The following is a 24,215-nucleotide window of genomic DNA, read 5'->3' as shown; positions in this document are numbered from 1 at the left end:
AATTCGTCAAACTTCCTCAAAGTTAAACCGTCTTCCCATGGGTCTATAAACTGAGAAGGTGTTACAACAGGTGGTTGTTCAACATACTCATCACCTTCTTCACGTCCTAAAGTTTCAGAATCGCCCTCGACACCCTTTCCTTTATCTTTCTCTTCGTATGCAACAATGGCGTTAGCCTCATCATCTCTAGTCTGTTGGTTTTGATAATTCATACCAACAGAACTTTGGTCCACTCTAACAGCCTCATCATCATCATCATCATCATCTTCAATCACTTGCTCAGGCTGTTCCGATACCTTTGTGACATCCACAATCAACACACATCTTCGCTTCTCTGTATCAAAGGACGTCAAATACACATCCAAATCCTCATCATCATAAATCGTACACTTTTCCCTCACATTCGATTCTGCCACTAGCGGATAGTAGCTCAACTCCAACTTAACATGGCTCTCAACAAATCCAACCTTCTTGTTTATCCTTCCTTTTAGCATCGACAACGTTATATCACTCGCTTTTGTCTTGATCATAATACTATACATCCGACCTTCACACTTAAAATATACGCTAACTCTTTCGCTCATTGTATCCTGCCAAAAAAAAAATACAATAAACAAAATCAGTTTTACCAGTTTTACTAATTTTACCAGTTCCAGTACTACTTGGTTTTACCAGTTTTATCATTTATGCGAGTTGTACCAGTACTACCAGTTTTACTAGTTATACTATATTTACCACAGTGCCTAGTTTTACTAGTTCTACTCTAAATCGAATTTCGATTTCGGGTTCTAAACTCTGCAATTCAAGACGAATCTGGGTCTAAAAGTCATTCTAATCAACTAAATAGCTCAATCAACCAAGAACCCATGCTCAAACATCCAATGTGCTAAGGATTTATCTTCTCAACCAAAATCCAATCAAATTTCAAAAATCTAGTTCTATATGAAGCTTATAGTTGAAGAATGTACCTGCATTTTGGAGCTTTGTACAGCTCAAAAGAGAAGAAGAAACGCAGGGCCTCCGACGTCGCCGGAATCGACAGCTCCGGCACCAAAAACGGACCACGACGGAGGAGGAGGCGGAGAAGAGCTCTGAGCTCGGGTTCGGCGTTCGTGGGTTCGATTTTTTTTTTGTTTTGTTTATTTTTTTTCTTAATTAAAGTAAATAAAAGAAAAACAAAAAGAAAATAAGGAGGAGGGGTAGTTTGGGGATGACACATTATCATTAATGAAGGAGGGGTAGAGAGATTAAAAAGGGAGATAGTGGAATAAAAATGAGAAAAAAGGGCATGGGAGATGATTACTCGAGGAAACTGGCCCATTCATCATCATTTTATCTGAACTGAAGGAAGGCCACGTGGGACAATGGCAGTTTGGTGAATAAGAAGAAAGAGAAAGGGCAAAGAAGAGAAGAGGATGAAAGAAATCCCTACACTCACACTCACTCACTCGAGAGAGAGATTTGGAGATTCGAGATGGAGGATTGTATAAGGAAACTGGCCTTGTGGCACACGAGAACCTTCAAGCCCGTTATGACGCACGACGAGCTCGAACCGATCATGTCCACCATGGGCTTCATCCCCCACCAGGCCACCGGAGGATTCAAGGAGTACTCTTTCCTCTCTTCTCCCACCGATCACCCCAGGCCCAGGCTCCCCTATCCCCACATCGACGGCCTCCACATTAGCACCTACCAGTCCTTTCTCCACGCCTTGGCCTTCTTTCTTCATGTATCCGATCTCTTCCACGTCAGGTACCTACCTACGTAACCCACGATTTTCCCAAAACAAAAAAAAACAAAAAAATCAATCAATTGATATATGATGATACCTCCCTTTTGTGCAGGGGAATGCCGCTGCAACGTGTCAAAGATAAAAACAGAAAATGGCGTCGCATGGAAGATGATGAAACTGTGTTTGTGTACCGAGATGGAACGTTGGAGAAGTCGAGCCACGGTTTGAGCAGAGAAGAGTCGTACCCACATGTTCTCATCCACCATCAACCGCTACCTCATTGCACTCTTCTTCCCCTCAAGGACATCACTCACTGTCTGGGTTTGTTTTGAGCTGAGCCCTTTTCTCAACAACTTCTTATGATATATTTTTTTAATATATACATTAGCTACCTAGAATGACAATTTTTAGCTTCATTGTCTACTCTAGTTCTTGTATAACCTTCATCCATGACTTTGACAGTCTAATATATATTGAGTCTATATATTGTCTATCTTTTCTCTTCAACTCAGAACTTATAGTTCCTATCTATGTCATATTGATATTAACCCTGCTGCCCTCTACCCTTTTCTATTAACACCTACGTAGATTCTTTTGTACTTACACACGAGCATGAAATGAAATGGAGATATCCATCATGTATTGTCTCCCGCAAGATAAGAACTCTACATTTCCCACAAAATAAGATTTTCCGGGCTACCTTAGACCATCCTCATTGGAGGGTTCTTATAAGTAAGATTTATCAAAAATGGTATGTTATATAAGATACCCTCTTTGATAAATCTTACCTATAAGAACCCTCCAATGAGGATGCCCTTATCCCCACATCAGACAGCTTTTTATGACGCATTGGCCTTCTTTAATTTCTCCATGTCTCTGATCTCTTCCATGTCTGGTACCCCTTTCTGATTATCTAGTGCTGGATATATGGGATGTTACGCCAAATTTTTTTTGTGCTAAATGAGTCAATATCATATAAATTACATTTTAATTACCTATACAACTTAATTCATTGGCAAAAAAAAAAGATTTTTTTAAAAAACAAGAAATTAAAAAATGCTAACTCAATATTGAAATTAAGAAAGTCAAAAGCCCATTAACTTGCTGAAGTTTCTTCCATGCCTGTGAGCATTGATGGAGTTGATGATTCCACCGTTCCATGGTCTATGATCTTGAAAGTGGAACCTGGTGAATGGAATGATCTAACTGTTATGCAAAACATTGTTTCCTTGTTTCCATGTGGCATAGATGATGGCATAGGAAACAAGTTTCCTAAGGATTGAAGGAGCTTATATTGACCCGGTGAAACCACAAAGCAGAAACAGATAGTCTCATGTTTCCACTGTAGAAGAGCATAAACAACAAAGAGGAGAAACCTGCATTCCCCAGGAAATCAGCCTTGATCTGGTTGGCAATCTATCCAAGTGAGTGATCCACATATTGAAAGAATTACGAGGATTTGCTCATTTAAACCAAAAGGATGCTGCCCAGATTTTCTTATCTTCTCTTTGCCTTAAAACCTGCCAAATCTTAGAAGAAGAGTAATCATTACATACCTCATTTTGAACTGTCCATCAATAAGAATCATCATGGGGACGCTGAAGAGGAAGCGAGACATTAGTGAGGAACACGGGAAGGTAAGGACCAGATATTTCCAGCGGTCGCTTCAGCCATTGTACCATGGAGAGGGATCCTTTGGCTCCTAGTTCCATCTTCTCCCAGGAGTACCGAAAGGAGTCTAACTATCCCTCCAAAAGCTTGCAGCTAACCCATTGCCAATCTTGTACTTCAAGGATAAATATAGAAAATAGTGACGGTCGCATGGAAGTGATGAAAGTCTTTTTGTGTATAAAGATGGAATACGATCTACGCAAAGAAGAATTATATACACATGTACAGATGTACTATCTATCATCCACCCGATACTGCTACCTCATCGAGTCTCTTCACAGCAACTTGAAGATTTCCCGAAGATTCACAGCAACGAGTGTTTTGAATGGTTTGTATGAAAATGACAAAATCTTTCTTATTCAATAATTATCGATTATGAAATCTAATGTTAGTTGTAATTGTCTCTTGAAATTAATGTTTTCGAGATATAGTGATTAACAAGTACATTTGAATTCTTTGTGACTATAAATGTCTCATTTTCTGTCATATTACATTTAAACAGGAATTAAAATAAATAGACAAAACAAATTAAGAAGAAAATCATTAACAAAAATAGAAGTTAGTTAAATCCAACTCAAATGGACACATAACATCGTTTAACTGAAAAATTAAAACTTTTTTAGACAACCTAAATCCATTCAACCCACATTGTTCTTTTGCTTAAACTATTAGCCAAATTATTATGAAAATGAGTAAATTCTTAAAATAATAATAATAAACTTCACTAGAAATATACTGTTTTCTATACAGTCACAGGTTTGTTCCTTATTAGTAGAAATTTATCTAGTGATGGATTCGCGTGAAAAATTTTCCATGACAAAAGTAATCAAGTTTTATAAAATTTAAACTCAATTAAATGGATTTTTTTTTTTGAAATATTCATTATGAAAATATATCTCTTTACTTGTAACTTTATTATAATAGTATTAATAATCTCATCCATAAACGAAATTAGTTTATTTTTTCAAATATCTATTTTCTTTTAGTTTCTAATATACCACTTACCAGGTCATAACTCTCATTACTTTAATTTTGTTTTTAATTTATTTTATGCATTTATCGTTTTCCCAAAAAAAAAATATATATATATACTTGGGCATGAACACCAAAAAATATTTTGCGTATAAAATTCAATTGTGCCCCCCTTCTTTGTCGTAAAGTGGTACGAAAATATATATGCATTATTGATTGCCAATACTTTTACTAGGGATGGTAGGCATATATCATATGTAACACAGGAGGACCAAGCTGGTTATTTCATCAGTTGGCTAAATATGCATGCAGATCAAAGCTAAGGAAGACTAAAGATCGCTGTTTCGTTTCAAGTTTTGTTTAGTTTATGTCTGTTTACCGGAATCCCGTGTGTTTTTGTAAATGGCAAAAAAAAAAAAAGAGTCGTGCATTAATTATCACACTGGCAATATTAGGTAAAGCATAAATAGACTTTGAGGTTTAAAAGAAACAGAATGAGACAGTGTTAGTCTTTTATAGGTGGAGATTGAGGTGGAAACAAGTAAGGTACCGGGTGAGTTAAAGGACCACCTCCCTTGCAATGATCGCTGAGTCGGACGATGCCATAGTCGTGCTTCCCCAAGAAAAAGACACAATTTTTGGTTACGCCGGCGCCGTACAAGCTAGCCGGGAGACAGAAAGATTCAGCCTTTGAGAGGAAAATGCTGAGATCTCCAATGTCTTTGGTATACACAGCGTTTCCTTCTTCGTCTAGCCTCAACACAAGGAAATGGTCCCATTCCATAAAAGTCTTCCTAGGGGGCCTGCTCTCTGTGTACCATTTCAACATAAAAGTCTCACCTGTGCTTATCGACTCCACCAAGTAGTGTTGCTTCTTGCAACACGTCTCCAACCGCTGCCACTCGCTCTTTGTCATTTCGGGATATTCAGGAAGCTGCAGCATCTGTAGCTTGGGTTTGTGCCTGTGTCTCCCAAGATCCCATGATCCTGTGTAGTGGGATCTAGAAGCGGGCATCGAAAACATCTCATCTCTCTTGGAGTACATTACATGGGAGGAGAAGAAGCTGGGGTCTGTGATTCTGATGTTGGTCCACTTGCAATTTCTTTGAGCAGGCCTGCAAAAGCTGAGTTGAGGTCCCATGAACTTGATTGCCACGGGACCTCAACTCAGCTTGTGCAGGCCGGCTCAAAAAAATTGCAAGTGGACCAACATCAGAATCTCAGACCCCAGCTTCTTCTCCTCCCACGTAATGTACTCCAAGAGAGATGAGATGTTCTCGATGCCCGCTTCTGGAGGCAATTACACCGGATCATGGGATCTTGGGAGACACAGGCTCAAACCCAAGCTACAGATGCTGTGGTATCCTGAACACCGCAAGGTGAAGGACATGTATGTGAAGAGTTTGGATAAGTTTGCCAGAAGCGATATAGTGAGAAAGTGCGAGTGGAAGTTGTTTGATTCGTGTAGCAGAATGGAACATTACTTGGTGGAGTCGTCGCAGACTGGTGAGACTTTTATGGTGAAATGGTTGGCAGAGAGCAACCCCCGTAGGAAGGGGAGAGTGGAGTGGGATCATTTCCATGTGTTGAGGCTAGACAAGGAAGGAAATGCTGTCTATACTAAAGACTTTGGAGGTATCTGCATTTTCCTCTCCAAAGCTGAACCTTTTTGTCTCCCAGCAACATGCTTATATGACCAGCGCCCAAACTGCATCTATTTCTTGGGCAACCACAACGTCGGAATACAATGCATCGTTTCATGATCCCAGACTTTGCGTATTAGCTCTAAGTTCTTTCGGTCCGTTTTTATGATCCCCGACTTTGCGTATTAGCTCTAAGTTCTTTCGGTCCGTTTTTATGATCCCCGACTTTGCGTACTAGCTCTAAGTTCTTTCGGTCCGTTTTTTTGATCTCCGAATTTTGATAATTTTTTATCTAAGGGCATCATTAATTGTGGGATTTTAAAACTAAGATTTTGCATAGAAAATATCTTATATAAGATAATTTTATATAAGATTCTGATAGCTAGGCTTGGCCACTTAACAGTTATACTCATTACCCGGTATCGACTTTATACATGACTCGTACCGTCTGCAAAAAAGAACATATTTAACTATCACGTAGGGAAAAGGATAGAAATTGTTGGGAAACTGGTATATTAGTATTTTATTTGTTTAAAATTGTTACAGGTTTAATAAATCATTTAAATAACGCGAATAAGTTTGTATCGATTATTTCAGAAAATTTTAGACTTAATAACCATTTAAAAATGGTACATTGATAGATACTATGCAGAAGTACTGTTACATTTTGATTTTGATTTGTTTTAACATAAATGTTTTTTTAAATATATATTGAGTATTATATACGTTGTTAAGAAATTGTCTTAATAAAACAGAAAAAGTAAAAAATTGTATATGATGTTGGTACCAGAACTGGAATCTCAAATCAGGCCTGTTAACGTAATTGGGCCTGGCCGTGTAACGGCCCAATAGTGGCGAGAGGCCATAGTTCGTCTCGGGAGCGGAAGCTCAAGGTTTAAAACTGTAACGTAAGGAGCTCGCGGTCAAAGTAGCCATAATGGAGATCGCGAGGTAGGAGCGGAGATCACGCATCATTAAATGTGCTGCGTAGTGTTTGTATAAATAGTAGAGGTAGGTCATTTGTAAAGGGGAGAACAATCTTGAAACTAAACAGCAATAATACTGTCCGCTTTCTAAATTTATCATTTCTTACGCATATGAAACAGGAAATTGATCCAATGAGGCATTGTAGTTGACAATAAAAAACAAAATAATATAACTCAAAAACATGGAACAACCAAAAATTGATCTACTTCTTCCAGTGCGGTGTCCACTCAAACCTCTCGGACCCTCTTTTTAAGAAATGAGCTTTTACTAACTAAGAAACCCATTTTTTTATAATGGGCTTTTACTTTTGCTTATGGGCTTCTTATTTGGTAAAAACCCATTTTTTAAAAAGAAGGCCACAGAGGTTTGAACGGCCACCGCTGAAAGAAGCAGATCAATTTTTGGTTGCTCCATGTTTTTGAGTTATATTATTTTGTTTTTGACTGTCAACTACAATGCCTCATTGGATCAATTTGCTGTTTCATATGACTCAGAAATATTCACGGGTGATGCATCTCTCAGGCAAATATACTAGTAGTCTCAACTCGAGTGTATTTAAATCTGGCTTGCAAAAATATAAACTCAGATCTTCACGGATAAGAACCTGGGCCGCCAAATGAGATGGGCCTGAAATACTTATTGGTTGCTCTCTTTTTTCCTCTTCTAATAATTTGGTCTGAAACGGGAACTGTCAAAGTCAAAACATGTCAGAGCGATCTTTTGTCGCATCCCCACCACAACCGTCTTGAAAAGCGGAGCAGATGATGATCAAAAGGAACCCCAAAACCCTCTCAAACGCATCACTTTTGTCTGCCACCTGTGAGGATCCCAACAACACTGCTTGTTCATGGATTTTGGGCTTCGGCAACTCGCATTGTGCATCCTTCCTCTCTGCCGCCTCTTACTAGCCACCGCCGAGGATGACTGGAAGATAGCCACAGCCACGCTCTCCAGAGACAGGGACGGCTCCTCCTCCGTCGCTACTGGTCCTTTTCTCTTCTCTCTCTCCTCCTTTTTTTTTTTTTTTCCTCATGACTAACTAGACTAAATCGGTGCTGGTGATAGGAGGCGCTTGTGGGTATGGAGATCTGAGGCAAAGCAGCTATGGCGGGTACAGCGCAGGCCTGAGCGGGAAGCTGTTCAACAGGGGAAGCAGCTGCGGCGCTTGTCTAGAAGTGCGGTGCGTGAACCACATCCGGTGGTGCCTCCAAGGCAGCCCTTCCGTGGTGGTCACCGCCACCGATTTCTGTCCTCCCAATTCGGGACTGTCCTCTGATTACGGCGGTTGGTGCAACTTCCCCAAGGAACACTTGGAACTATCTCATGCCGCCTTCACAGGGATAGCAGAAACCAGAGCCGAGATGGTACCTGTACAATACAGGAGGGTCATGTGTGGGAGGAGAGGCGGATTAAGATTCAGCTTGAACGGGAGCTCCCACTTCTTCCAGGTGTTGATAAGCAATGTCGGCCTCGACGGGGAAGTGGTGGGAGTGAAAGTGAAGGGCCATACAACGGCTTGGATCACAATGTCCAGAAACTGGGGACAGAACTGGCACTCTTCTATCGATCTCATCGGACAGTCTCTCTCTTTCGAGGTTACTCTCAAAGGCGGCAAAACCATTGCCTCTTACGATGTGGCTCCTCCTTATTGGCGCTTCGGAATGACATACCAAGGAAAGCAATTCCACTCCTGACTCCTCCTTTATCACTTATCATCATCACTTTCGGTGGTCAAAGCATGCTGTGCTTTATTATCATCACTTTGTAAACATTAGATATCATCATCACTTCATTTCAAGGTATAAATGTCTTCCTACGAGTCAAGTGGCCCATGTTTTTGTCTCTCTTTTCTAATTTCTTTTCATATTATATATCCTTCTTCACAATCCTTACTTCGACCTCGTATAGCTGTGTTTGTATATTATATGCTCATGGGTTTTGCATTTACAATCACTACTGCAAGGAAGAATATCCAGTGCAGACAAAATGCAATGTCCCTCCGAATCTCAACATCTCTTTCTTAGTTTCTACAACAGTAATCAATTACTTTATATCAGCTCACTGGCAATCAACCTCACAATACCTGTATATCTCGCATTCTTCCGTCAATAGACACGAAAGAAGAAAAAAGTGATTTGTGTCTGCTGGTTATATATCCCTCAGGTGCTCAGAATGTCAAACTTCATTGCACTTACAACCATCCTATTCTATTCACCCATCATTGGACCCATACATGTATGGAACACGGTGCTTAAGACTTGTGGGACTTGTGAAGAGCTGTGCTCACTCCGCACTAGCTCCACCAACAATGGGAAGAAATTTGGTGCATACTTCTTAAATGAGTCTCTTTTCAGCCCCCTCAGTGCCTTCAGCACTGCAACCACTAGTGGAGATCTTGCTGCCGCTTCTTCCTTTGATGTTGCCCCCATGGGTAGAATCCATTTTTTTGGCTGCCTGGTTTCTTCCAACTCTGAACCCTGAAACAACGTGCATTTCAGGTAAATCTTCAGTAATCGCACACACACTGTAATCAGTTGACACTCTATGTTTAGCTCCATGGACACTCCTGGGTTGTATGTCAGTAGGTCTTGAAGAATATCCAGGTAGTTCTGGTGTGTGTCATTTTCGAAATGAAGCATGGGAGGTTCAGAGAGCTCCAAGACAGAGCATGCTCTCCTCATTTTCTTCTGCAGGATCAAATCAGAATTTAGCTGGTGGGCATGTGATGAAATTGATGAAAGTATCTCCAGTATAACAGTGACGTGAGATGCCAACAGTGACTGCTGATTAATTCGGTAGAGATCGGTCACTACCTGAAAACAGGAGAAAGAGTAGTTAAGAGGGGCGGGAAGAGATCATTATGCTGGAGCAAGGCAAAAGTACACATAAAACATTTCTGAATTCATTTGATAAAAATTTTAATATGTTCTTTTAACAGTTTCATTATTCACATTTTGTACATACCTGGACAACCTGCAACTGGATGGTTATGTGACTCTTTGTTCTTGCAACAACATAAGACATGGTTTGCAGGCTGTCCTCGTCCACGTCATCTTCATTACTAAAGTCCTGATCTGACAATGTTTCCTCATCTGGAACGTCATCCATGGTTCTCAGTGTTTTCATGAAACTAGACAATGTCAATGAAGCCGCTTCTTTCACAGCCAGAAAAATCTCCTTCCACTCATCTTCCGAGAATTTGCCACCCAATTCGTCTGCCAACCGCAGCAATGCTCCAACTTCAGCTACTGTAGGACCCTGAGCTGGGCTTCTTATAAGACCAGCAAGTAAGGATACTACACTTGATAGTTGAGACCTTACCACAGTAAAAAAGCTGACAAATAGGTCTACCAGAGACTGTGCTGCCATAGCTGACGTCTCAGCATCCCAAGAAACTCCACTAGGATGTGGAGAAAATGTAGAGGGAAATGAACTGTGTTCATCTTTAGAAAGCAGATCATTCTCGCCCCACACACTGTTAAATATAGGATAAATAACGGAACTGAAAACGCCGACCCAGAATGTTCGTGAAAAAAGATGACCATGGTCCTTTAAAATATTAAAGAGCACTTCTAAGGAGCTTTTACGGATTGCTGATCTGGAATCAGAAGTTAGCTTAGACAACCCTGCAACAAATACAAATTTTTGATTAGAATGCAGAGAACTTTCCTTTCCTAACCTCGCAGCAAAGCAAATTCAACGAATTAGCAATGGATATGGGAATTCGATACATGTAAGATGCCCATAATCTAATGGATGCATTTTAAACGAGGTATTATTCACAGATTACCTGTGAGCAAAGGAACCCAATATGATATGTTCTCATCTGTATCCATAAAATTTTGGGTATCTGGTGCATGGTCATCTGTTACTGGAGTACCGGGACTGCTGGACCTACCCTTCTCATTCCAAACAAGGCCTCCATCTGCAAGTTTTAGGGCACAAAATCGTAGAAATGCGATAGCGTTCAGGCTAACATCGCTGGTGAATTTGCTGTTTGTGAACGTTATGAGGCATCTAACACAATCAGTAAAGGTTGTTGCCTCAGTCTCTGTGATATATGAAAAATACTCTCTGACAATTTTTTCCATTGTCTCAAAGGCCAACAGTACAATGTTCTTCCTTTCATCCGCTGCTGCGGTTGTGAAAACCTGAAAGGAAATGGCTACTCAGTAAAACAAGTTGACAACTAGAGCATGTCTTCAATAAGAAAAGAAAAGGAAAACAAATGCAGATGAACTACTCAGCATAGTATCTTGGGTTGAGCGTTTTTCCTCTTAACCTGAAGTTTAATCTTATATACTCACATACAGGCGGATGCTAAGAAAACATTATGTACCTTGAAAACACTTTTCCACCCTGATTTTACATTACTGACACGGCTGAGTACCATTTGAGAAATGCACCGAACTATTAGTTCTCTTATTTCAGCAGAGCTGCTTTTTTGCATAACAATGACAAATGGTCGAAGAAATTCATTCTGAAAGTTGTAATTAGCCAGCTCCTCACGTTCCAAGAACTTCATAGAAAGCTGTCGTAGTGAGTCCATAACGAATATTGCAACAGAAAGATTCTCCGACAAGCCAACAGATACAAAAAAATCTGACAGGATGCTCCATATGCGAGACCAAACTAGCCTGATGCGGTTCATGTTGTAGTGGCTGTACAGAAAGAAATGAGATATGTAAGTTCGTGAGTTGACCTTCTTAGACTCTCATCATGCTAACTTTATGTCCAATTCAGTAGCCAAGATGAGATGTATTAAGCATGTCCATATCTCATTCTATGTGTTCTAAAGAAAGTATCAAAAGAAGGAACTCTTACGCGATCTCAACTAATTTTGTGAGGCTAAATACTCGAGGATCAGTAGGAGACTGCAGTTCTGACATAGATACTTTGCATAGAGCTTTAACAAATGCTACTATGGCTTCAGTCTTCAACCGCTGGCTATGAGCATAAACATTATTCAACTGAAAACTCCCGATCTGGTCAAGCAAATTCAAGTTTGCAATGAAGTTATTGATTTGGTCCTGCTTTACAAGCCCCGAAATATTTGGTCCAATTGCACTGCTATCATATGAGCCCCCTCGAACAACAGCCATCATCACCGGATTCTGGAGGGCTCCTTTTTTCTTCAAGTTAGGAAACCCCAAGGCTTTCTTCTCTTCCGTCTCGGAAGAAGCAAAATAAGATGCATCACTTGGAGCACCCTCGCCCAATAATTGCAAATGCTCTATTCTAGAAAGACAAGTCAAAATATGCTCCCATGCATCTTGCAAGTGATTACCATCCTCAATGGCAATTAATATGATGGCCTGAATAACATAAGAAACAAATAATGAATTTATGAAGAGGTCAATCACGCATGCTTCTCTCCATAAAGGGAGGAGAACTTTACACTACAGAAAAATACATAAATAAACAGTAGGGCAGAAAACTAAAACACATGAGATATTCAGGTTAGTATGCCTCAAAATGCTTACTCTCTGTTCAGATACCTTAAAAACCAGATGTGAGGAAGCAAATACAGAGAGAAACAACTGCATTCATTCTGAAACGATTTCATAAGAAGAAACTTACTTTAACAGCATCAACATTCTTTTGCTTCATATCTCCTGCACAATGGAGATTTGTGAACTTGGCTATGGAAGTGACAAAGGCATCTCTTTGCGTTTGCATACCCATAACTGCTGTAATATGAACGGCATATCGAAAGCCTCGTAAGCATTCAACTGCAGCAAGCCTGTCATCACTCTGATCAAGTGTCACGCTGAATGCGGCAAGCATTGGTCCCCATGAAACTTCAACCATAAAACGCACTATTGCAACGTCGGTTACGACATGGTAAGCTGATCTACAAGATCGGAAAAAGAATCCAATTCATGAGATCAATGTTTATGATAACAGAATCCTAACATTCGTCCACTATATTTGTCAACTTTAATCTTTGTTGAAAGATAGTTTCTCAGGTATAGACAGTTGCAGAGACAAATGTGAGCAAGGTTAAAGGGTAAATATTGCTTATTAACGTTCAAAAAAATCTAGTTTGCTAATTTTGCAGGTTACCTGACTCGCTCAGCAGCATTATACTAAGAACAATCACTCGATAAAATCCTTACATTTGAAAACAATTTTCTAATAACTAATACATAGTGCTATAGCCTCCAGCCACTTCCTCCAAAAGAGCCTAAGCACCTAATTTCACACTAGACCTTAAGTATGATAAATGAGCTTACTCTGATTTTCCAGACTTCGACCTGAACTTTTCTTGAATATGCTTTATAAGAAGACCATTAGCCCCAACTGCCTTTTCTTCGGTCTGTGTCCAATAAACCAAATTGAGTATACCGTCCAGACCCAGTAGTTTATTCAGGCCATTGGACTGCCTGCTTTCTGGGGCAGAAGAATCAGAACTCATCTTTATTTCATTTATGACAACTTGGTCATAAAGCGCACCAAGATACTCTTCTGGTAGATCTTTGCCATCATCAATGCCTCGGTTATTTCTGATAAAATCACCTTTGGTCATCTGATGAATGTCATAAACCAGAAAAGGAGACATAAACGTACACTGTAAATACTGTATATCAGAAAAGCAATCTCTAATATAGATTATTTCAAAAACAGTTTCTGGCAACAGAAGTAACCAGAAAAGTTAACTCATGCATATGCAGTCCAAAAGCTAACCTGTCACGGATTGAATAAATGGTGACAGCCAAGAAAACAAACCTTCTCTTTCACCATGATATTGTGGGCATCAGTGTTAAGCATTATCACAGAGTATGCAAGAACATATGCTGTGTCAGCACTGCTGAATGAATTTGGATTGCATTTGCAAAAGCGTTCAGCAAACTTTTCCATTATGCGGTCAATTTTCTGTGCTTCCCCAGGAAGCCTGAACCCCCTTAAGAAAAACCTAATTGCCTCACCAAAATTCATCTCCTTGAAATCGAATGAGTCCACGTAGGCATGCATAACTTTCATTGGAAACTCCTCTCTTTCACCCAAATAATCACCAATCATGGTAGCATTCAATCCTGTGGTATTCCTCAGGAATGACACCACCTCATCCGGGGAGTTGCCAACCTTTTTAGAGGTTATAAGAAACTCAATACCCTTTGAAGGCTTTCTATTGAATAGAGTGATGCCTTTCTGCACATACACCAAGAAAGATGATAAAAGAAACCTTAACATCACCGAAGAGAAAAATAATTATATTAATATCACCATATGGGATGGACAATCTTATAATTCTTAATGACATAAGACCTGGAGTTCAATTTTGTATGCCCTCCTTTGTTCAAGAGTTGCAGCGTCTGATGACTCTGAACTCAAATCTGGGTGAAAGTCATGATCTATAGTTATCCCATCTTCTTCATTTGGGCTTGGATGATGGTCTGCAGGTGCTTCATTTTCTAAGCTCTTCGGCAGAAGTAATTCTCCCATTCTCAATTGTTGGTCCATCCATGTTCCCATTGCCTTAATAATGCTAACCAAACACTTCACTGATTCATGCCGAAAAGTAATATCCTGGACTGGGGACAAAGTTGTCGACGAACCAGGAGGAGGCCCTAAAGCAGTTTTTAGAAGACCGTTGACAATCCTGCAAACATCTGATAGAATTATAAGAGCTTAATACATTATACTAAAGTACAAAACCACTAGTAGAATACAAATATGAACAGCGTGGGTCACCCTGCTTCCCGATCTGATCTCTAAATCTTTTCAGCTAAAAATTGCAATCTGACAACATCTGGAATGCTATTCTGGAAACAGACCTCAGACATAAATAAAAAATTGCAAATACCTTTCGAAGATGTTTGGTGACTCCAGATCACAGTCAAAGTTGACAAATATGTCAATGATTAGATTTGGGTCGTGGCAGATGTTCTCAAGTAAGCTTAGCACGGTCATTTTCTGCAGGAAACTGGGCTGAAGAACATTTTCAAGGACTCGGAGGACAAGCATCGGGAAGAATATGCCTACTTCTGATTTCAAGCCCGATCTATATTTCCGCAACAATGTGGTGAAGATAGCACATTGAAGTTGAAAAATAGACATAACCGAGAGTGCGCTATTCTTCAACAGAGACAAGCAAAGATACTGCTTAATGGCATTTAGAAACCTGCATATTTTGGGGAGGGAGAGTTAGCTCTTGGATTCTATGTCATACTGAGAGACGAATAGCAAATGCTGCATTAGATAGAGAAATGTAACCTGCGAAATGGAAAGATAAAACTTGCCTTTCGTCATAGCGCCAAATTGGGCCACCGTTATCAATGACGACTTTGAGCAACTCTAGAGACAAAGTCTTGCCTCTCACAAGAATCTGATCGTCGGTGTTCTCTTGTGACGAGAACTTCATAGACAACTTACACAGGTTTTTGAACAGAAGGAATCCGTCTTCCCTGATCTTGCTACTGCACCCATCCTCAGTTGAAGCATCTTCTTCTGGTGGTTCGCCCTGCAAGACTAGCATGAAATCAGGAGGAGGAGCTGCTTCCCCGGCCGTGATAACGTCGTTGATGAAACCCTGACATATATGAACAGAGTTCCCTTCGTTGACATTCTTATCTGTGATGGCCAGCAAGTCGTTGACATTAACCGTTTTGAGCGATGCATCCATAGAATTCGCCTCGGATCTGGTGAAGACGATGAGCATGATCTGAGCCAACACAGATTTAGCGCAGATCTGGTTGGTCCCGTTAAATCCGCCGAGATACACATTGTAGCAAGTCCTGACTAGATGGAGCAAACAATCGCCACGGATCAGGATGCAAGGACATCTGACGGCGGCGAGGAGGACGCGAAGGACGGCCAGCTCAATGGACTCCTCGCCGATGCCGCAAACCTTGCAGATCGCGTGGATGAGCTTGTAGAGAAGAGAATCAGGAGAAGAGGAGCAGACCTCGCCCCGGAGGAGGGAGAGAGAGAAGAGCTTGGAAGCGCAATCGAGAGCAGGCTCAATAACCTTGGCGTAGCCAGTATCAAGAGAGAGAAGGAGAGGCTGAAGGACGTCATCTGAATCGGAGGTGGAGAGACCGAAGAGAGGCGATGAAGGATCGGGAGAATCGGAGAGAGTCTCAAGCTTGTCCAGGACAGACTTACAGGCGGACACAAGGAAGGTGTGCTTGCGCCACGCGGCATTTTTGATGATCTTGTCTAGAGATGGCCCAATCACCCGGCCGCATCTGGTGGCGCCACCAAGGTTCTGCGACGACGACATCACCGACGGATCTAACACACATTCGGCGACGATTCAAAAGGATATAGACCAACCCAGAAAGAACCGGGGCACTTGTATTTTTTTTTCTTCTTTTTACGGCGTTGGAAAAACGAAACGCTGCGTTTCTTCATAACACAATTTGGTATTTGTTTTTCGTTTTCGGTATAATAATTTTGTATTTGTTTAATTATTCTAACCAAGAAGTAAATACAGAAAATGTAACTTTATATATATAGAAACCAAAAGTAGATTACTGTGTATTGGGAGAGTAGAAATAATCTTTTACTATCAAAGAAAAATAAGTCTATGACAGTTGGATGTTCAAAATGTAGTAACACTAACATATGCACATGACTGGGCAAAGATAAATACGAGATCAGATTCCTTCTATTATTCTACTACAGGAAGATGGGAAAAGCCTAATCAGGGATATATAAAAGTCAACTATGTTTGTCGTCTCGTTCAAAATGGCCAATCTTCAAAGGCTGCTTAGATTTTAAGAGATGCGGATGGATTCTTCCGTAAAGCAATAACAAGTATTGGCGGTTTATGTACTAACTCATTGGAAGCAGAACTACAAGCTTTATTGATGTCAATGCAGCATGTTTGGAGCAAAAGATTTAAGAACGTGGTGTTTGAAGGTGACTAAATATCAGTTCAAATACTTCTAAATGGGTAGCAGAAAAATTTTAGACTTCACAATTAGGTGCGAGAGATCAAATTATGGCAGACAGTTTAATTCTGCTCACCTCCAGTGGAGAGATATAACAAGGTTGCTGATCGGTTGGTTAAAGAGAACTTTCATAATAACCCTTTGTTAGAGCAACATTATCAAGGAGATCTTAATTTTTAATCTTATGATTAATTTATTATTAAATTTGAAAAAAAATAAATGTTAAGAGTTGTATTTTTGTTTTTAGTTTTGAGATGTCTTTATTGGTAGGATCTTAAGTTGGAGATCTTAGCAAAAAATAATTTTTTAAAAAATTAAATAAAATTAAAATATGTAATTTTAGAAACTTTTATAATTATTGCAAATTTATAATTTTAAACATATATGAGATACAATTTATAAGATAAATAACATAAACCACAATAGTTTTAAACTTGATTTCTAGAAAATTTTGTCCTTATAGTCATTTTGTACATTGAAGAGGGTATTTTTGAAAATGAACACCTAGAGAGGATACTTGTGGAAAAGGGTATCATAAAAAGGTTAGTTGTGCAAATCTCCCATTTGAGAATGAGTAAAAAACAACATATCTTACAAATTTTTTCAAATGTTTATTAGACCTTCCAAGAGTCTTAAGAAACCAAATTAGTTTATAACCATTTTTTAAAAACTTTTATTGGATGGTATTGGTAGGTTGATACTGGCATAACAAGAATAACATTTACAAAAAGTTAAGACAATATAAAATACATTAAATTAAAAGGTCCTAAATAGTTCCATTGTTTTAATTTTTTAAATTAAAATATTAAAGCATGAAACAAGAAAATGGATTTTCGAAAGAAATTAAAAGATAAATGTTGAATAAGAACACATAACAAAAAAAAAAAAAAAAAAAAGCCTTCCACCAATCGTCCATTGACACATGTCGTATCTTAGCCACAATTTTAGATCTTAATTAAGATCCAGATCTTAGCATAAATCATCATTTACCATTTAAATTAAATCAAAAAGTACAAAATATTAAGCTAAGAATGAGCTAAGATCTCATTGATAATGTTGGTCTTACTTTTATTATGTGCCTCAATTTCTTGTACCTATCCGCCATGAGGATCACATTACAAGTTTTTAATAAAAGCATATGTTAAAAAAAATAACCAAGAAAAAAAAAATTGTGCTCTCCAAAGGACACGACATCGTAGACAACCTTTTTATAGAGACAACTTTATGCTATATCCTCCAGCCGGCGTCGACTCCAACGTCGGCCATACTAGTTTTCGTTTATCTTTCTTTTGTAGTTTAAGTTTTTTAACTCAATCTCAATCGGAAAAGCGATTGCTTAAATATTTATCACCAATTAGTCTTGCTTGTCCCCTTATATGGCATAAATGGTTTCATATGGCAGCGCAAGAGATTGGTTTTTGGTGATATGTTTATCTAGTAGCATATGATGGTGATCTGGACATGATGATGTATTGTTTAACAAATACATGGTTTTGTTTATCTCAATTGTAGGCCTCTACAACAATGGTCGATGCGACAGTTTGATTTTTGCTGCCAGAGTTTTCGTTCCTCTCCACAGAGGCGTTGTCCGTGCAATGATGTTGTGGTTCATTCACGGTGTTCTTCCCGGTATATCCGGCCTTATCGATATAACAACAATAATTGTTAACAATGTCTTGATGCAAAATTACAGCTTTCGGCGTATATGGGATCCCATAATTACATCGGAGGCATTTATCATGAAGATTTCCAACAACATCTTTGGTGTGAGATGTATAATAATAGGCTGTGATTGCACCCATACCATGCCAAACTTTATGATGTGCACAATGACACCATATGGACTAATTGGTATTGGATTGTCGGGATTTCAAAACTTATTCTAGAAGTAACGGGTTTCTTCTATGTGATGTGGAGTTTCAAACAAAGAATGCCAATAAGGCATACATATCACATTCATGTAAGATAGCTTATGAGGAAGGAGCATCACATGTTTGATAACATGAGAGCGAGTAAGGCTTATCGAGGTAGCATCGTCAAATTCACTTCTTAGTGTTTGTTATCTTCCGTTAATGACACATAATTCTGTTTATGTAATAAATTGTTTTCTATATTTTTGTATTGGCTTTATACTTGATGTAATACCAATTCGTTTAATGAAAGATTTTAGAAGGAAACAAAAAACCCCAATTTAGTTTGTCCACAAAAAAAAATAAAAAAAAAAATAGAGCTGATATACAAAGATAACAGCTAAAAGGAAATGTTAATATATGCCTCGGATTCATCTTCTTTTTAATGGCATTGTACGTATTCTCTCAAGAGGCATCACGTTACAATAAATCTAAACTTTTCTAATTAACAAGCTCTTTGCCTTTCCGTTTCAAAGAAATAGGGGGAATGAGCTGATATGATATACAAAGGATGTTTTTAACACATGCACCCACTACTTCACCAACTAAACCACCAAGCCGCAAGAATAAAAAACATTTAACACACCATTCTGTTCAAACACCTTCACAAGCACATTCTCCAAGCTATAGGGGTTATTTCAATCTCAAAAACTGAGAGGCAAAGATGCTTATCATTTAAAACACAAAAAAAAAAAATTGACTCTCTTTGAAATCTTTTTTTTTTCTCGTGTTACGAGAAATTAGGGAAAGAAAAATGGGCAAAACGTTTCAAGCTTTTATGTTCCCATAGTTTGCTTTGTGTGTTCATATGACTCCGTACTTGCATCTAGCCAACAAATTAGCTGAGAATAATCACATGGTTACTTTCTTGCTATCTAAAAAGCTCAGAAACAGTTGGAACATCACAATCAGCTCCCTGACAGCATCGTCTTTCACCCTCTTACAATTCCTCATGTTGATGGGCTCCCTGCCGAGACCGCCTAAGACATCCCCATCTCGTTGGGGAAGTTTCTGACCGCAGCCATGGATCTCACACACATTCAGGTCGAAGCTGCCGTTCGTGTATTTAGTATTAAGATTTTCACATTTTAAATAGTAACCATCGAGAAATTATAACTTATAGCTGCAGGAACAAAATTCTTTCAAACGATTAAAGATCACTTATTTTAATGCAGTTAACTAAAAATAATATTATGGGCTATGCCTATAAAATATAAATGCCTTAATCATTAAAAAATTGCGTACAAAATTTTCCATCCTTAATTATAAGTGAAGAACAAATAATTGGTTTTCACAATAAAATAAATTAAACGAAAGAGAAAAACGCTAATTATCCCAAAATAGCATAAAACAACTAAACCTTTGAGCTTCCAAAAATAGGTTGGTGCATAATAAGCCCAAATTAAAATAGAGATCCATGGCACAGACGACTAGCTTCATGTCCTGATAATCCTCTCCTCCTCATCTTTTCTCTTTTGTCATCCCAAAACCATCAGGAACGTAAAAACTCATGTTTCATCTTTGTATTGCATGATCACATTGATTCACGCAGAAACCAAGCTCCTTTGTTTGGCTTCACAATGGCGTCCACGCCTCCTCAAAATTCTAAGAAGGTCCGAAACAATTCCGGTAGTGGCCAAACTGTCAAATTTGCAAGACGAACATCTAGCGGACGATATGTGAGTTTATCTCGAGATAATATTGAATTATCGGGAGAACTCTCTGGGGATTATTCCAATTATACGGTGCACATACCTCCGACGCCGGACAACCAGCCCATGGCAACCAAAGCCGAAGAGCAATACGTGTCCAATTCTTTATTTACTGGTGGTTTCAACAGTGTAACACGTGCACATCTTATGGACAAAGTCATCGATTCAGATGTGACACACCCTCAGATGGCTGGCGCCAAAGGCTCTTCGTGCGCTATGCCTGCTTGCGACGGAAAAGTCATGAAAGACGAGAGAGGAAAGGACGTGATGCCATGTGAATGCCGGTATCTATCTTAATAAATAAAGTGTATATATATATGATATTTATAGGAAACAACATGGATGGACGATAATGCCCAAGAATACTAACATACATGCATGGTGTTTGCATTAATTAGGTTCAAGATATGTAGAGATTGCTTCATGGACGCCCAGAAAGAGACAGGTCTTTGTCCAGGATGCAAGGAGCAATACAAAATCGGGGACATGGATGATGATACGCCTGACTTTTCTAGTGGTGCTCTCCCCTTACCAGCTCCAGGAAAAGATCAACGTGGCAACAACAACAACATGTCTATGATGAAGAGGAACCAAAACGGCGAATTTGATCACAACAAATGGTTATTTGAGACGCAAGGCACATATGGTTATGGTAATGCGTATTGGCCTCAAGATGAAATGTATGCGGATGATATGGATGAAGGAATGAGAGGCGGCATGGTGGAAACAGCTGACAAACCATGGCGGCCACTAAGCCGACGCATCCCGATCCCAGCCGCCATCATAAGTCCGTACAGATTATTAATCGCCATTCGTTTCGTCGTGCTATGTTTTTTTCTAACTTGGAGAATCCGAAACCCTAACGAAGACGCAATATGGTTATGGCTCATGTCAATTGTATGCGAGCTTTGGTTTGGATTTTCATGGATTCTAGACCAGATCCCTAAGTTGTGTCCCATAAACCGGTCCACTGACTTGGAAGTTCTTCGTGACAAATTTGACATGCCTTCTCCCTCAAACCCCACAGGGAGGTCCGATCTCCCAGGTATTGACCTTTTCGTGTCAACGGCAGATCCAGAGAAAGAGCCACCCCTTGTCACCGCCAACACTATTCTTTCCATACTCGCCGTTGACTATCCAGTGGAGAAGGTTTCATGCTATCTTTCTGATGATGGAGGAGCCCTTCTATCATTTGAGGCCATGGCAGAAGCTGCTAGCTTTGCTGATCTTTGGGTCCCCTTTTGTCGCAAACATAACATTGAACCCCGGAATCCAGATACTTATTTCAGTTTGAAGATTGATCCAACCAAAAATAAGAGCAGAATTGATTTTGTCAAGGACAGGAGGAAGATTAAGAGGGAGTATGATGAGTTCAAGGTTCGCATCAACGGCCTTCCTGACTCAATACGGAGGAGATCAGATGCGTTTAATGCAAGGGAGGAAATGAAGGCTCTAAAACATATGAGGGAGAGCGGAGGTGATCCAACTGAACCTGTAAAAGTCGCGAAAGCCACGTGGATGGCCGATGGCACCCACTGGCCAGGAACTTGGGCAGCTGCTACTCGAGAGCACTCCAAAGGTGATCATGCCGGGATTCTGCAGGTGATGTTGAAACCACCTAGTAGCGACCCTTTAATTGGCAATAGCGACGACAAAATCATAGATTTTTCAGATACGGACACTCGTTTACCCATGTTTGTGTATGTGTCACGTGAGAAGCGACCAGGCTATGATCACAACAAGAAAGCTGGAGCCATGAATGCACTTGTTCGTGCCTCTGCTATTCTCTCAAATGGACCTTTCATCCTTAATCTTGATTGTGATCACTACATCTATAATTGCAAGGCCATCCGGGAAGGGATGTGTTTTATGATGGATAGAGGTGGTGAAGACATTTGCTATATTCAGTTTCCGCAAAGATTTGAAGGCATCGATCCTTCTGATAGATATGCTAACAATAACACTGTCTTCTTTGACGGTAATATGCGTGCCCTTGATGGTGTCCAGGTAAATAAATATATAGTATTACAACATTTTTAATTTTTTTTTTTTTTTTTAAAATATATATAAAAATACGTAGATTTCTATTATTCACTAACAATTTTTTTATTATTTATTCAGGGACCAGTTTATGTTGGAACAGGTACTATGTTTAGACGCTTTGCTCTCTACGGTTTTGACCCACCTAATCCGGACAAGCTTCTAGAGAAGAAGGAATCAGAAACAGAGGCCCTAACCACTAGTGACTTTGACCCGGACCTTGATGTCACACAACTCCCTAAGCGCTTTGGCAACTCCACACTCCTAGCTGAGTCAATTCCTATTGCAGAGTTCCAAGGTCGCCCGTTGGCAGACCACCCTGCAGTGAAGTACGGTCGTCCTCCGGGAGCGCTTAGAGTCCCTCGTGACCCACTTGATGCTACCACTGTGGCAGAGTCTGTTTCTGTAATCTCATGTTGGTATGAGGATAAAACAGAGTGGGGAGATAGAGTGGGATGGATTTATGGGTCGGTGACAGAGGACGTGGTCACAGGATACCGCATGCATAATCGTGGGTGGCGATCCGTTTACTGCATCACCAAGCGAGATTCTTTTCGAGGCTCTGCACCCATAAATCTTACAGACCGTCTTCACCAGGTGTTGCGATGGGCCACGGGGTCCGTTGAGATATTCTTCTCAAGAAACAACGCCATTCTCGCGTCCAATCGTCTCAAGTTCCTCCAACGTCTCGCGTACCTCAATGTTGGAATATATCCCTTTACCTCTTTGTTTCTCATCCTCTACTGCTTTCTTCCGGCATTCTCTCTTTTCTCTGGGCAGTTCATCGTGCGGACGCTTAGTATCTCCTTCTTAGTATACCTCCTTATAATCACCATTTGTTTAATTGGCTTGGCGGTCTTGGAAGTCAAGTGGTCTGGCATTGGCCTCGAAGAATGGTGGAGAAATGAACAGTGGTGGCTTATATCTGGAACAAGCTCTCACCTTTATGCTGTTGTCCAAGGAATCCTCAAAGTGATTGCAGGGATCGAGATCTCCTTTACCTTGACGACCAAGTCAGGGGGAGATGACAATGATGACATATACGCCGATTTGTACATAGTAAAATGGTCGTCGCTGATGATACCGCCGATAGTGATAGCGATGGTGAACATAATAGCGATTGTGGTAGCGTTCATCAGGACGATATACCAAGCAGTGCCACAGTGGAGCAAGCTAATCGGAGGAGCATTTTTCAGCTTCTGGGTGTTGGCTCATTTGTATCCATTTGCAAAAGGATTGATGGGACGGAGAGGCAAAACTCCAACGATCGTTTTTGTGTGGGCAGGTCTAATTGCCATCACTATATCTCTTCTGTGGACGGCCATTAACCCAAACACGGGACCTGCTGCTGCTGCTGAGGGTGTTGGAGGCGGTGGTTTCCAATTCCCGTAAAACATTACATATATAGCGATCGAGAGTTTGAGTTTTGTAGACTAAGTCGCAAGAAAATATAACTCACTATCTTTTTATTTCCTAATTTTTGTTTTCTTGTTTTGTTTCTGGTAGTAAAATTTCATACAACAATGATCTGGACTGAGATTTCATGATTGTACAATGCTAGCTTGAATCATAATTTCGATTTTCGATTTTAAAAGGCATCACCACTCTTTGACCATGTGTTACTTACTGTCATACACACAACTGGATAA

At 39.8% G+C, this 24,215-nt stretch overlaps 7 protein-coding genes across 8 annotated transcripts in view; 4 read left to right on the top strand and 3 right to left on the bottom strand.

The window, feature by feature from the left end:
• Nucleotides 1-1,062, bottom strand: part of LOC111829251 — a 1,831-nt gene extending 769 nt beyond the window's left edge. The window contains exons 1-2 of the mRNA XM_023777933.1: nt 969-1,062; nt 13-590 (exon numbers count right to left, since the gene is read on the bottom strand). Of these exons, the coding sequence (XP_023633701.1) occupies nt 13-590; nt 969-974 (584 nt within the window). The 5' untranslated portion in view covers nt 975-1,062. The remainder of the gene's footprint in view (nt 1-12; nt 591-968) is intronic.
• A 412-nt stretch (nt 1,063-1,474) lies between these two features.
• On the top strand, nt 1,475-2,167 carry LOC17878502. The gene is made up of 2 exons (XM_023779725.1): nt 1,475-1,752; nt 1,845-2,167. Exons 1-2 carry the CDS (start codon nt 1,475-1,477, stop codon nt 2,062-2,064), a joined length of 498 nt encoding a protein of 165 aa, XP_023635493.1. The 3' UTR covers nt 2,065-2,167.
• Nucleotides 2,168-4,880: 2,713 nt separating this feature from the next.
• Nucleotides 4,881-5,516, bottom strand: LOC17879411. Its single transcript, XM_006285071.1, has one exon. It carries the CDS (start codon nt 5,514-5,516, stop codon nt 4,881-4,883), a length of 636 nt encoding a protein of 211 aa, XP_006285133.1.
• Nucleotides 5,517-7,732: 2,216 nt separating this feature from the next.
• Nucleotides 7,733-8,824, top strand: LOC17880678 (expansin-A20). Its single transcript, XM_006284323.2, has 2 exons — nt 7,733-7,991; nt 8,071-8,824. Exons 1-2 carry the CDS (start codon nt 7,853-7,855, stop codon nt 8,697-8,699), a joined length of 768 nt encoding a protein of 255 aa, XP_006284385.1. The 5' UTR covers nt 7,733-7,852; the 3' UTR covers nt 8,700-8,824.
• Nucleotides 8,825-8,922: 98 nt separating this feature from the next.
• On the bottom strand, nt 8,923-16,314 carry LOC17878846 (brefeldin A-inhibited guanine nucleotide-exchange protein 1). 2 transcript variants are annotated; one of them, XM_006282933.2, is made up of 11 exons: nt 15,249-16,314; nt 14,813-15,130; nt 14,275-14,608; nt 13,735-14,157; nt 13,242-13,534; nt 12,586-12,859; nt 11,830-12,320; nt 11,345-11,666; nt 10,796-11,156; nt 9,970-10,631; nt 8,923-9,818 (listed from the first exon to the last, which is right to left on the bottom strand). In XM_006282933.2, the coding sequence occupies exons 1-11, from the start codon at nt 16,229-16,231 to the stop codon at nt 9,213-9,215; spliced, it is 5,067 nt and encodes a 1,688-aa protein (XP_006282995.1). In that variant the 5' UTR covers nt 16,232-16,314; the 3' UTR covers nt 8,923-9,212. The 2 variants fall into 2 exon arrangements, with proteins under 2 accessions (XP_006282995.1, XP_023635192.1); XM_023779424.1 differs by lacking the exon at nt 15,249-16,314 and adding an exon at nt 15,223-15,243.
• Nucleotides 16,315-16,826: 512 nt separating this feature from the next.
• LOC111829249 lies at nt 16,827-19,099 on the top strand. Its single transcript, XM_023777932.1, is given in 5 exon segments — nt 16,827-16,872; nt 18,346-18,444; nt 18,447-18,743; nt 18,746-18,929; nt 18,931-19,099. Coding segments are annotated over 5 exon segments (795 nt in total).
• Nucleotides 19,100-20,394: 1,295 nt separating this feature from the next.
• LOC17877883 (cellulose synthase-like protein D4) lies at nt 20,395-24,054 on the top strand. Its single transcript, XM_006282844.2, has 3 exons — nt 20,395-20,810; nt 20,925-22,533; nt 22,648-24,054. Exons 1-3 carry the CDS (start codon nt 20,395-20,397, stop codon nt 23,956-23,958), a joined length of 3,336 nt encoding a protein of 1,111 aa, XP_006282906.1. The 3' UTR covers nt 23,959-24,054.
• The last annotated feature ends 161 nt before the right edge of the window (nt 24,055-24,215 follow it).

The sequence above is a fragment of the Capsella rubella genome, unplaced genomic scaffold (assembly GCF_000375325.1).
Source record: "Capsella rubella cultivar Monte Gargano unplaced genomic scaffold, Caprub1_0 scaffold_7, whole genome shotgun sequence".
In the NCBI taxonomy this organism is placed as follows: Eukaryota; Viridiplantae; Streptophyta; class Magnoliopsida; order Brassicales; family Brassicaceae; genus Capsella; species Capsella rubella.
The sequence above is the reverse complement of the archived record's forward strand: the minus strand, read 5'-3'. Positions and strand labels throughout refer to the sequence as shown.

Excerpts from the sequence above, each read along its gene's own strand:
- LOC17880678 (XM_006284323.2), top strand. The coding sequence starts at position 7,853 with ATGGATTTTGGGCTTCGGCAACTCGCATTGTGCATCCTTCCTCTCTGC. Across the intron at positions 7,992-8,070 it reads CTCCTCCTCCGTCGCTACTG|GAGGCGCTTGTGGGTATGGA; the intron begins GTCCTTTTCTCT and ends TGCTGGTGATAG.
- LOC17878502 (XM_023779725.1), top strand. The coding sequence starts at position 1,475 with ATGGAGGATTGTATAAGGAAACTGGCCTTGTGGCACACGAGAACCTTC. Across the intron at positions 1,753-1,844 it reads TCCGATCTCTTCCACGTCAG|GGGAATGCCGCTGCAACGTG; the intron begins GTACCTACCTAC and ends CCTTTTGTGCAG.
- LOC17879411 (XM_006285071.1), bottom strand. The coding sequence starts at position 5,516 with ATGGGACCTCAACTCAGCTTTTGCAGGCCTGCTCAAAGAAATTGCAAG.
- LOC17878846 (XM_006282933.2), bottom strand. The coding sequence starts at position 16,231 with ATGTCGTCGTCGCAGAACCTTGGTGGCGCCACCAGATGCGGCCGGGTG. Across the intron at positions 14,609-14,812 it reads TCACCAAACATCTTCGAAAG|GATTGTCAACGGTCTTCTAA; the intron begins GTATTTGCAATT and ends AGATGTTTGCAG. Across the intron at positions 11,667-11,829 it reads ACAAAATTAGTTGAGATCGC|CCACTACAACATGAACCGCA; the intron begins GTAAGAGTTCCT and ends CTTTCTGTACAG.
- LOC17877883 (XM_006282844.2), top strand. The coding sequence starts at position 20,395 with ATGGCGTCCACGCCTCCTCAAAATTCTAAGAAGGTCCGAAACAATTCC. Across the intron at positions 20,811-20,924 it reads GTGATGCCATGTGAATGCCG|GTTCAAGATATGTAGAGATT; the intron begins GTATCTATCTTA and ends TGCATTAATTAG. Across the intron at positions 22,534-22,647 it reads GTGCCCTTGATGGTGTCCAG|GGACCAGTTTATGTTGGAAC; the intron begins GTAAATAAATAT and ends TTATTTATTCAG.